The following is a 13,281-nucleotide window of genomic DNA, read 5'->3' as shown; positions in this document are numbered from 1 at the left end:
AGGGCTACTCTTCGTCGCAGTGCACGGGCTTCTCATTGTGCTGGCTTCTCTTGTTGCGGAGCGTGGGCTCTAGGCTCAGGGGCTTCAGTAGTTGTGGCTCGTGGGCTCTAGAGCGCAGGGCTCTGTAGTTGTGGTGCATGGGCTTAGTTGCTCCGCAACATGTAGGGTTATTCCCAGACCAGGGATCGAACCCGTGTCCCCCGTATTGGCAGGTGGATTCTTAACCACTGCGCCACCAGGGAAGTCCCCTCTGTGAAGTTTTGAGAGGTCAAAATATCCTGGTGCCCCTGGCACCACAGCAGGCTCCTCTGGGCCAGCAGTGTACCGGGGACATTGTTTCCTGTTCACGCTGAGAGACTGCTTTGCTTTTTAATGTACTAAATCATCCAAGGTGTAGTTGGTTCTGTAGAGCTGCTGTTTATTTCCCTGTTAAATTCTAATTTGATTAAACAGCTCACAGGGTTGTAGGTAACTTTGAAAAGGGTGTGAAATTAAGTTGCTACGTTAGGTTAGCTCTTAGAAGTGTGGCCTGAGATGGGGCTGAGAGGAAAGAAGGTATTCTAGAAGCCTCAGGAGCTGCTCCTCTATCGCTAAATGTTGGAGCATCATTTGCAAGCATAGCTGGACACCAAGGCAGCTTATAACGAATCTAATGTTAGTATGACACTTGAGCATCTCACACGTTCTCACAATGATCCTATGAGATAATAGCATAATAATAAGGATCTCCTTGACGAGAAATTGAAGTACTTAGAAGTAAAGTGCTTTGTCCGAATTCACACTGTAATGAGGGAACCCTTGATGATAAGTGTTCTTTGTACTGTGTCACACAACTAACTTAAATGTATTTAAGAGGTGCTGCTTTATTATTATTTTTTGTAATTTTTACAACTTGAAGTACAGTTGATTTACAATGTTGTATTAATTTCTTCTGTACAGCAAAGTGATTCAGTTATATCATATGATATTGAATATAGTTCCCTGTGCTATACAGTAAGACCTTGTTGTTGATCCATTCTATTTTGTGTGTGTGTGTGTGTGTGTGTGTGTGCGTGCTTTTGTGGGTTTTTTTCTGTGTGTATGTTTTTACTAATGATTTTTTTTTAACTTTTTATTTTATATTGATAGTTTCGGGTGTACAGCAAAGTGATTTAGTTATACATATACATGTACCTATTCTTTCTCAAATCCTTTTCCCGTTTAGGTTGTTACATAATATTGAGCAGTAGGTTATACAGTAGGTCCCTGTGTTATACAGAAGGTCCTGTGTTATACAGTAGGTCCTTGTTGGTTATCCATTTAAAATGTAGCAGTGTGTATATCCGTTCTATTTATAAAAGCTTACATCAGCTAACCCCAACCTCCCACTCCATCCCTCCCCCAAGCCCCTCCCCCTTGGTAACCACAAGTCTGTTCTTTATGTCCCTGAGTCTGTTTCTATTTCAGTTCATTTGTGTCATATTTTAGATTCCACGTATAAGTGCTATCATATGGTGTTTGTCTTTCTCTTTCTGACTTACTTCCCTTCTATGATAATCTCTAGTTGCATCCATCTTGCTGTAAATGGCATTATTTCATTCTTTTTTATGGCTGAGTAATAGTCCATTGTATATACGTATCATGTCCTCTTTATCCATTCCTCTGTCGATGGACATTTAGGTGGTTTCCCTGTCTTGGCTATTGTGAATAGTGCTGCTATGGACATAGGGGTGCGTGTATCTTCCTGAATTATAGTTTCGTCTGGATATATGCCCAGGAGTGGGATTGCTGGATCATATGGTTATTCTCTTTTTAGTTTTATGAGGAACATCCATAGTGTTCTGCATAGTGGCTGCACCAACTCACATTCCCACCAACAACGTATATAGGAGGGTTCCCTTTTCTAGGAGGTGATGCTTTAAAGAACCCCTCAGCACAGGCTTGGTAGTGATTGCTTTATCTTGGTGTTAGGTTGAACACAATCTCTGCATAACCAACGGTTAAAGCCACGGGTCGGAGTGAAGAGGTTGTGCCATAAGGGAGGGGCTGCCATGTTAACTGTGCATTTATCTGGGGATCTGCCCACCCCCAGGCAGGTGTTTAGAAATGGCATCTTGATACTGGATCTATTACTTGATGGTAAATGCCTCACTTTTTCCAGGCCCATCAGCATTGTGATGGTTTAAGACTGGGTTAAGGAATGGACAAGTGATGGAAGTTGCAATACAAGGGTCGAAATTTGGTGGTAGCACGCTTCGCGTCGTGATTGTACAGTGGAAAGATTTCCGTGGATTAAGCAATCCACTGTCACACAGCCCACTCAACCAGGGAATGAACTTGCCTTCTCAAACCAGGGATAAAATGTTCTTTTGAGTTTTCAGCCACAGCAATGTCTAGAAGGAAAATACTCAGGGAAATGTTCCCTAGGTAAGAGGGCTTGGGTTGGGTTTACACTGTCTCATTGGACTCTATCTTTCTCCTGCCACTTTCTGATTGACCGAGGATCTTTTGCAGCTCTAGTGCCTGATGTGACATTCCATACACTAAGCTCTGGAAATTGCATCAGTCCGGCCTGGGTTCTCCTTTGGGAGGTGCTAGCATTCTTTTTTTTTTTTTTTTTTTTTTTAATATTTATTTATTTATTTGGTTGTGCCGGGTCCTAGTTGTGGCATGCGGGCTCTTAGTTGCAGCATGCATGTGGGATCTAGTTCCCTGGCCAGAGATCGAACCCGGGCCCCCTGCATTGGGAGCACAGAGTCTTAATCACTGGACCACCAGGGAAGTCCTGGTGCCAGCATTCTTATCCTGGGAAACTAGCTCTAGGATCTCCCTGGCCTTGGGGACCCTGTAGAAAGAGGTTTCATAAATTCTGCATTCCCTCAGGATTTGATACAGAGCAGGGCAGCCCCAGATTATGAAGGTTTAAGAACAACCAGATTTTCACAGAATTTGGGTGGGGGTCCAAACCTGGGAGGAGAAATCTTCAAACTAGCCCATGATTGTGGGAGTTAAAGATTTCTGGGCTCTGGTTTGAATGTCATAAGGGCTCTCTGGCTTCACTTGTACCAGGCAAAAGTCGAAGGATTGAGTGAGGAGGGATTGGGATTATAAACACACAGTCCTGATGGCTGTTGACAAGCATGCGTTCCATGACACTTCCCCTCACCCTGACCTTCCTGCACTTTTGTATCCAGAGGCAAAATCCTCCAGTATCCCCCAAAGAATATCTGTAATACAGGGAGCAAAGCAGAGGTGAAATTCACTGTGGAAAATTCGAATCTTGTCACTCTTCCTGATAGAGAAGGTGCAACTTGGAAGTTACTTGTACAGTCAGTACCCAAACCCTTGGGATAGCATCATCTGGAAAAAATCGAGAGTATCAAGTAATGTTGTTCCAAGTTCTCCGACAAACTGAGGTGCGGTGACATAAAGCAAACATGAAAAATCCTGTTCGCGTGCTTTAGAAATTGCCAGTTTTATGCACTTTACCACATATTTTTGTCTTTATTTCATAATTACTTTTATATGTACAGCTGCATCCTTTTTCAGATGTGGTCTGAGTGTTTTGCAATGATGCCTTAAAGAATGAGTAATTTGTGTAGCATGAAGAAGGGAACTACAGGAATCTGTCACCAGTTTGTCCCCTAAACACAGTTTGTGGAGAGGAGCGTGAACCTTCAAGTTCTAGAATATCCCAAATGCATGAGTGTTGCCATGCGAAATGGCCAGGACTCTGCATATGAGTCTTTGCATGAAAACAGAAGAACCCAGCTGCCCATCTGTTTAGTAATTCCAAACTAGGAATATGGCTTCATGCTACTGTTTGACTGAAATTACATTTTTTTCATCTGTCCTTGATTTTTGTTTCTAAGTGCAAAACTGTGAGAATTTATCTTAATGCTAAAAATGTGTTGTTCGAGCCAAACTAGATTTAAGTTTTGGATTAATCGCACTCCCTAAGTTTAATCAGCAGCAGGCATTATATTTAGTCCTTGGCTAACATGAAAAGATGCAGGCAATGTGTTCTTCTCAGCGCTGCCGACATTGTGAGATAGTCTCTTTCACCTTCAGGCTTTAGGTGGAATATTTTATTGTGTGATTTTATGTTCCTTAATAGGGAATATAGATCTCTCCCAGGGATACATCCATAAACATCAATCACTGATGTTTTTAAGGTGTCCTTCGAACATGAAATAACCACCATGTGAACATCCTCGATTAAAGAAGAAACCCCAACAAGAACTTGATTGATATCAGGTATCCAGGATCTATCTTGAGGATCCACACCAGTGATAGAAAAGAGAGTCCGTCCTCTAGAGTATATTTCAGGCATAAAACATTAAATAAGAATTCATAAAAGGCATATTACTCGTCTTAATTTGCCATACTAACAACCATTGTTGAACGCAGCTTGCGGTATTCAGTGCTTGCATAGGAGAAGTAAAACTCTTACACAGACAAGATCTTAAACATGAAATATGATCATATAGCTCAGGGGTTCGGAGCACCCTCTCAGGGGTCAGACTGCCTAGAAAGAAAACTCTACTCCACCACGTACTGGCTGTGAAATCTTAAGTAAAGTTTCTTAACTTTTCTAGGGCTCAGTTTTCTCATCTGTAAAATGAGGCAAATATAGAGAGATTTATGAGAATTAAATAAGTGAATAGGTATAAAGCGCCTAGCACGGTACTGGAACATTGCAATCACTCAGGTAATGGTAACTACTCTACTATAATCATCATTTCCCTGTTGTTATCATCTTTTACTGATCTTACTATTTACTGCTATCATCCAGACAAAAATATTTGAACAATTTCTAGTTATTACCTGATGCAGTTATTACTGCATTTTACTCTATTTGAAATAACAACTATACTAAGCCATGCAATGGGTAAGACTATAAGCCTACATATATATATATATATATATATATATATATATATATATATGTCTATATTAATGTAGACAGATCAAGTAGGCATAGATATAGGTATATCGGTATATTATGATGCAGTGCTTTAGAAGGCCCGGTGCTTCCGACTCTTAAAATCAAAGAATTGCAGCATTGCTGATTTGGGTGGTACCTCAGAGACCATCTCCATTGGTCTACAGGAGAGAAGAGTGAGGCCCAACCAGGGTGAAGGGGGAAGGTCACACAGCAGAGGAGGGGCAGGGGTGGCACCCAGGGCGAGAGCTCCTGCCCCTGCCTCTCCCTACCCTGCCCTTTAAGATTCTTCAGCATCTCCTTTTGGGGCTGGCTTTTTCCTAAGTCAGTTATACACACACACACAGACACACACACACCCCGCAGCAAAAGAGCGTCTCCCAGCATTCTAAGTACCTGTTTGGAAGGTGACCCACTTGAAAACCGGGATCTCTCAAAATTTGTCTCTTGTCCCCAAAATGGATCTCGTTTCTTCCCATTTGGGTCTCTTCTGTATTCCTGTCGTCTCAGGCAAGCCTGCAGAACAAAAAAAAAGATGCTTCTTTGGTTTAGGTCCACAGCTAGCTTTGATAACTTTATACTTAATTCCTGTTGTGAGAAACATGCAACACAGGCGTCCATCTCTAAGTGTTCATCAATACCTGTCACCAGGTGTGGAGACACTCCCCCAGGCATCACTCCCTCCTCCATTTGCCCAAAATGTCAGGTCAAAAAATATTAGTCACTGCCTTAATAAGTTCAAACAACAGACATACTAAGAGGCATTTTGTTAAGTACTTACCCAACAATTGCCGTCTTAAGGAAGTACCCAATACACTGCGTTTACTTCTCTTTCTGTTCTCTTTCTCTCTTTTTTAAATTGAAGTATAGTTGATTTACAATGTTGTGTTAGTTTCAGGTGTACAGCAAAGTAATTCAGTTATACATACATATATATGTGTGCATGTATATACATATTCTTTTTCAGATTCTTTGCCCATATAGGTTATTACAAAATATTGAATATAGTCCCCTGAGCTATATAGTAGGTCCTTGTTGGTTATCTATTTTATATATAGTTGTGTGTATATGTTAATCCCAAACTCCTAATTTATCCCTCCCCCCTTTCCCCTTTGATAACCATAAGTTTGTTTTCTATGTCTGTGGGTCTATTTCTGTTTTGTAGATAAGTTTATTGGTATCTTTTTTTAGATTCCACATATCAGTGATATCATGCTATTTGTCTTTCTCTATCTGGCTTAATTCACTTTCTTTCTTTTTTTTTTTTAATATTTATGTATTTATTTGGTTGCACTGGGTCTTAGTTATGGCTCCTTAGTTGCAGCTCACTGGCTTCTTAGTTGTGGCATGTGAACTCTTAGTTGTGGCATGCACGTGGGATCTAGTTCCCTGACCAGGGATCGAACCCGAGCCCCCTGCATTGGGAGTGCGGAGTCCTATCCACTGTGCCACCAGGGAAGTCCCTGGCTTAATTCCCTTTCAACTGATATTTCAAATACTCCAAAATAGCAAAACTTCTTGCAGCATTTCTATAGATCCAACGACTGAACTCACCTTTGTCCTACCAGGGCCAAATTACCCACTGTAAAGAAGTACAGTGTAAAGATGGACACTATTGTTCTCAACTAGGCCCTCCATCTCCCTCTTCCTGCCTGTGTTGAGAAAGGAAAGACTCCTTCTCCATCTTTTCCCCTCTGTTAGAAAATGCATCTCCTTCCTTGATGTAGAAGGACTTGCCAGAATTTCACGGCCAAGGAGAAAGCCAATATTCTGCTACAAGGTTAAGAGTAGAAATGACCTGATATTAATAAAACATTTACCACTTGGACTTGGGAACAGTGAATCAGTTACCCACAGCTAGTGGAATCCTGGATTCCCAAGAGAAAGGTGCTGTTTCACCCCGCCTTGCTTGGAAAGGGAGAGCACCCCAAAATGGTGGGGTTCTTTTTCCCCTTGGGTTTATTTTCAAAAACGATGCCGTATAGACAGCAACCCATTTTAATAATCCTGGATAGTGTTTGTTTTAATAAGTAAGAAGTCCCCCCCACCGCCCAATGCTGAATAGTAGTAACTATAATAAATCGGTTACACAAACAGACACCAAATAATAGAATAAACCAAGGTAAAACTAAAGAGAGCCAGCTGGAGAGTTTAATGGAGTTCAACTAAATATGGGCCTCTTTTTTCTTATTCCTTTACGATGACTTCAGATTGGCGCTCCCTGTTGAGGGGGGAGCTCTGGCCTGGAGTAGAGTATTGTTTCCTGGAGCCACAGATGTCTCTGTTATCCTAACCCACTTGTATTAAAGGCACAAGAAGAAAATGCTGATGGGCTGAAAGTGGAGGAGCCTGTGTTAGCTATTGCACGCAGGACCGAGGCAGACTTGGTGGGATGAACAGAATTCCTGTGGGCGGAGTGTTTTTTGAAACTTCTCTCCAAGAATGCATGCAACTTAAGTATTTCTTTACCAAAAGGGGAGGAGGAATAGAATGGTTTGCAACGTTGAAAAAAAAAATGTTTTTCCCCTCTGATTCCTTATCCTTCCTCTCACAGAGGACCAGGAGAAGAAACCAGTGGCAAGGTAGGTACTTCCTCATTTTTATCTTGAAACAGCCAAGCAATCTTTCCGTGTAAATCAAACGTTAGCCCTCTCCAAGTTATTGCTTCGCTGAGAAGGAACACGGGGACAGAGCCAAGTTCGGACTTCCAGTCCTAGAAACAGCAAGAACCTAGCCATCCCTCCCCCCGCACCCCCGTCAGGGGCTGGTTTTCTTGTTATTTGTAAAGTGAATGATGTTTTTGGTGTTTTTGATGCTGGTTTTGTTTCTGCTTGGAGGGTCCTGAAGGGACAGGGGCAGAGGCGCCTGAAATCCACAGGAAGGGGAGAAGGAACAGATTTGTAATTCATCATCACCAGGGGCTCCCCTTACTCTGGAACTTTATTTCCCTTTCAATTTCACGTGTCTGGAGCTAGATTGCTATAAATAAGTTTCTGTTCATGTGACAAAACTGGCCGAGTCTTGAAACGGGAGGCTTCAAGTAACTTCTTCTTTCTTATTTCTGCGGAGAATCGGGGCTTCCTCCTTTCGCGTTGCGCCCCCTCGCCCCCCAAGCCCGTCCCTCTGACTGCAGTGCTCGCGGTCAGGCTGCCTTCTGTGCAGAAGCCACCACTGTAGGGCAGGACGCAGAATGTGCATCTGTGCCTGTGGGGGGTGACACGGGTTTTGTGACTCACCGTAACTCAGTACAGGTAAACACGACAAACCACAGCTCTGCCACTTTCTAGCATTGTGACCTTGGGCAGGCTGACTAACTCCATGGATTCTTGCTTCCCTCATCTGCGAGAGGGAGATGCCTCTGTGCTGCAAGATTGCCGGGAGAGCATGAGGCTCTGTTGGTAAGACGCCTAGCAGAGTGACCGGCTCGCGGTGAGCGTTCAATAAAACTCATCATCATGACCATCATCATCACCACCACCACCACCATCAGGCTCTAGCGGTTGTTTCCAATCCCATTTCTTGGTTTACTCCTTTTTCTAAACTCAGCCTTTGCTAAATAATGCGATTCTGATCTTGGTTGTGGAAGAAAAAGACTTGAAGTTCATCCTTGTTTTTCTGAAGGCCCGAAGGCCTGCAGGTCCTGAAGTTCATCCTTGTTTTTCTCCCCTGGACGTAGAGGTCTGTTTCCTAAGACTGCCCGTTCCCCCAGGAAGCCAACTGAGGGAGCTCTGCAAACTGCTTTTTCTTCAGAATTACAGCTTTCTGAACCCACAGCGATGCTCAAAGTTTCTTTTGTTCCCTTTATTACCAGCCCCATTCTTTTAGTCATCATCCGGGCTCCTGGTACCTTAAGAAGCCATGCACCACAGGGACACTTCCCAGCCTCATGGTTCTGGCCTAAAAAGCATTGTAGCATCGACATATATACACTACCGAACGTAAAATAGTCAGCTAATGGGAAACAGCAGCGTAGCACAGGGAGATCAGCTCTGTGCTTTGTGATGACCTAGAGGGGTGGGATAGGGAGGGTGGGAGGGAGGCTCAAGAGGGAGGGGATATGGGGACATATGTACGCATATGGCTGATCCACTTTGGTGTATGAGAGAAACTAACACAGTATTGTGAAGCAAATATACTCCAATAAAGATTAAAAAAATAAACCCACATCGTAACTATGACCCAACTCTACCTCTTCATCAGCAGTGGCCTCTGTCAAGGTTATTGTTACTTGAACCCTGTGAGTGTTTTGGGAAGTAGGACCTGCCTTCAGTCGCTTCTTTTGTTGTTGTTGTTTTTACGATCCAACACGTCTCAGAGTTTGGGGTTTTAATTGTCACTGGGGGCGTTATCGAAGTTCATTAGTTTTAAGAGGTTTTAAGAAATCAAAGGTGTAAAGAGTTTGCCATGATATCCCCCTGAGTTTATTTTTCTCTTCTGTGAAGAGCAGAGAAACACACATGTCACGTGTCCCTCCCCATGACTCCTACGGGAGGGAAAGTTGAATTATCTCCATTCCCTCAACCCCCTGAGTGGACAGTCCCCAAACCCTCGCCACCTGGTATAGTCACCCATCACGTCCTTGAACAAGTTTATATCATCATATTAGTTGTTTGATCTGCACTTGGAAGAATCAGAATGAATAAGCGACATGAAATAAAACCCACTTGAACACATGTGGTAGTCTAGAAAATCATCCTGGAACTCCAAGTGTAATCTTTCTCTCTAGCTTTCAGTGGACATTAATGGCTAAATTTCGCCACGAGTTACATAAACACATTTGACGGAAAGAAGGGGGAAGAAAGCTACGCAGCATGAACACCCTTGAAGACATAGAGCCAAATTCTGAGATGTCGTATAATTATGTACTAGTCACCCGATTCTGAAATAGCATGTAATATGCCAAATTATCTCCTCGTTTTTTTCAAACGGGTCCCACCCAACCCCTGAAAGGAGTAGCATCAAAATAATTCAGGGTGGGTTTAACCTTCCTCTCCTGCCACTAGCAGACAGACCTATAAAGTCACTGCTAATTTGGTACCTACCAACCCATATTTTAGGCTATAGCAGGAATAGTGTATACAGGAGGTTTCTAAGGGCCTCGATCTGAGTCAGTTCATTAAAGGCAAGTCCATCTCAGGAAGGCATGTGTGGCAAATGTCTATGATTTGGGAGTCACATCTGGTCAGTAGGTCTTACACTATTTGTACACCCTGAAACAGGGAATCCCTTGCACATCGCTGGGCTGCTCGTGAAAGCTGGGATGTCCACGAGTAACCGGCCAAGCTCATCAATGGCCCAAGGTTTCAATATCCATTCAGTGCAAACTCTACCTTAGTAAATAATCTAAATACACAAAGGTCGTATATGGACCAAGTAACTGAGGGGTCATTAAAGCCATGCAATTCTTAAACCCCAACTTTAAATCTTTTCTGGAACAAGGCAAGGGACAGAGTCAATAATATAACTCATTGCTGTTCCCGTCAAAGTAATCGTTTCTGTGGGTTTCTATATACTTAATTCGACAATCCTCAGAACATATGAAAGACAACCATATTTATCTTTGCAGACCTTGTGGTGAGTGGTTTTGAAAATGCTCAGTGAAGGTGGATTTAACTTTGAGGATTAGTTACAAGTCAGCTGGATCTATGTCTGATAAAGAGTTGGTGGTCAAGTTCGGTAACGCTGGCTTTCATCAATGACAAGGCATTCGGTTCCACAGAGGAGAGTGAGACTCTGTCCCTGCCCTTAGGAAGCTGCAGTCCAGTTTGATAGGAAAACACACAAAAGACAATTTCAATACAATTTCATCAGCAATGAAAAAGAGGTATGAAAAGGGTGCTTTGGTATTGGACTGATGGAAACGTTCTAAAATCAGCTGATGGCAATGATGGCAAATTTGGTCAATTTAAACTTAAAACAGGTGAATTTTATGCTATGTAAATTATACCTCAATAAGGGGTTTTTGTTTTTGTTTTTTAAAGAGGGTGCTTTGGGAATACAGAGGTTCCCTTTAGTTCTAAGTTAAAACTATGGTCTTAGGACTTCCCTGGTGGCGCAGTGGTTAAGATTCCATGCTCCCAATGCAGGGGAGCCTGGGTTTGATCCCTGGTCAGGGAACTAGATCCCGCATGCCACAACTAAGAGTTCGCATGCCACAACTAAGGAGCTGGTGAGCCACAACTAAAGGAGCCTGTAAGCTGCAGCTAAAGGAGCCTGGCTGCCGCAACTAAGACCCAGTGCAAACAAATAAATAAATATTAAAACAAACAACTATGGTCTTCACCACCCTTGTCGAGAGAGTAGGGAAGAGGGAAGAGGAGGTTAGAGAAGTGGTCGAGGATTGGACTGGTCTTGCTGTGGTTCTTGGGTCTGGGACACACCTCTACGTGAGAGGAAACAACCGAATTACATAGTTTGCATTTTACATAAATTTCAGTCTGAAAGGTGGCAAGGCTGGAGGCCGGGAGGCCAGTTATGAGGACATTGTAATAGTCTTGGAGCTAAACTATGGACGTTGCAACCAGGGCGATGGCCATAGGATGAGAAGGGAGGCACAAGCTCATGAGGTTTGAGGTAAACTCAGCAGGACTTGGTAGCTGGGGGATATGGGTGGTGAGGGCGAGGAAGGAGTCAGGGAAGGCTTGCGTCACTGTCTTCAGAGAGGGGCTACAGAAGAGGATGGCAGGGGATGGACACATGGAGTCCAACTGTGGACACACTGAATTCAATGTGCCCGTGTGACACCCAGATGGAACCATCCAGCAGGCAGGTGTGCATGGGATTCTGACACTTTGAGAAGACACAGGATTACAAGTCATCAGTGTATGAGTGGTGGTTACAAACATAGGAGGGGATGAGATGGGCCACAGGCGTTGTGAATTAGGAGAAAATCGGGCTGATGGAAAGCTCGGGGAATTAACCTGTGAGGGGCAGGGAGAGGAATGTGAGTGAAACAGGAGGAAAACCAGGAGAGTGCGATGTCAGAAAGCCAGAGAAGTAATGTTGCGAGAGGGAAAGAGTAATGGCGCCAAATGCAGGTAAAGCTTCAGAAAACAAAGACTACAAAGGCGTCTGCTGATTTCGCTACTGACCTCGGCGAGCACCGTTTCAGGGGAGGTGAGGAGACCGCCAGGCTGCAGCAGGTGAGGCCATGAATGGGATGGCGGGGCGGAGTGGAGACAGAAGTGTAGCTGACTGTTTGGGGACATCTGGAGACTGGGAAGTGCCAGGGCTGTGGCTAGAAAAGGACACATTGTCCACAGACGGCTTTGTTCTTTTGTTCTCAGTATGAGAGAGAGTTGAGCATGTTTGTGGGCTGAGCCAGTAAGAAGAAGAGAAATTCCAAGGATGCAGCAGAGAGGTCCATGGATGGAGAGGGGCTGGAGACAGAGGGGCACGGACCAAGATCTCAGGTCCGGCACCAGGAGGGAGACTGTCCTTCACCCATCGAGACTTGAGGGCTGGACGGGCATGCAGCCTGGGATAGAAGGGGAAGAGCTGAGTGGCTCCCCACCTGACGGCCTCAGATTCTCTGTTTGGTTACACGTGTATGTAAAACAGGAAGAGACGGTCCTTGTTGAAAGTATGGGGACGGGAGGTTTGAAAAAAGTAAAGTTTAAACTGTGATAACGGAGGGAGCTAATGGACAAGAAAACATGTTGAAGTGAGTCATCCTCTATTCCTCTCTTTCCCTCACTCCGCCTCCCCGTCCATCAGCAAGATGTCTGCGCTGCTTCTATATCCTGGTTCGGGCTACTTCTCGCCACCCCTGCTCCCACCACGCTGGTCTCTCCTAAATTTCTATCAGGTTCCTTACAAGTTTTTCTGCTGCTTCTCTTGCCCCTTTCAGTTGTTTACCCACACAGCAGCCACAGTGATCTTAAAAAAAAAAAAAAAAAAAAAAAGGTAAAGCAGGTGATACCACTGCCCTGCTTAAAATCATTCAGTAACTCTCACTGGGCTAAGAATGAACTCCAAATACCAAGCTTTGTCCTGAGAGACTCCACACCATCTGGTCCTAGCCACCTCGTCCGCATTCTCCCTTGGTGTTCCAGCCGCTCTGGCCTTCGTTTGTTTCCTCCAGCGCTCCAAGTTAGTTCCCGCCTCAGGGCCCCTGCGCTTGCTTTCTTTCTGCTCGGGACGCTCTGGTAGGCGCTTTCCCATCATTTACCTCCACGACCAAATGCTACTTCGTCAAAGAGGCTTCCCCAGCCCTACTGCCTCTGCTTTTATAGGCCTCATTATATTTATCATATACATTATATTGTCTTACATATTTACTTTACTTTGTGTGTGTAGTTTGTTTCTCAATCCTAGAATAAGAACTCCGGGAGAGCAGGGACTTTGTTCAGGACATA

At 43.9% G+C, this 13,281-nt stretch overlaps 1 protein-coding gene across 1 annotated transcript in view; it reads right to left on the bottom strand.

The window, feature by feature from the left end:
• Positions 1-13,281, bottom strand: part of MARCHF10 (membrane associated ring-CH-type finger 10) — a 78,901-nt gene that overhangs the window by 64,349 nt on the left and 1,271 nt on the right. The window contains exon 2 of the mRNA XM_024761131.1: positions 5,321-5,440. Coding sequence (XP_024616899.1) covers positions 5,321-5,440 — 120 coding nt within the window. The remainder of the gene's footprint in view (positions 1-5,320; positions 5,441-13,281) is intronic.

This window comes from Neophocaena asiaeorientalis, unplaced genomic scaffold (assembly GCF_003031525.2).
Source record: "Neophocaena asiaeorientalis asiaeorientalis breed wild unplaced genomic scaffold, Neophocaena_asiaeorientalis_V1.1 scaffold30, whole genome shotgun sequence".
In the NCBI taxonomy this organism is placed as follows: Eukaryota; Metazoa; Chordata; class Mammalia; order Artiodactyla; family Phocoenidae; genus Neophocaena; species Neophocaena asiaeorientalis.
Note: the sequence above shows the minus strand (reverse complement) of the source record. Positions and strands in the feature narration are given on the sequence as shown.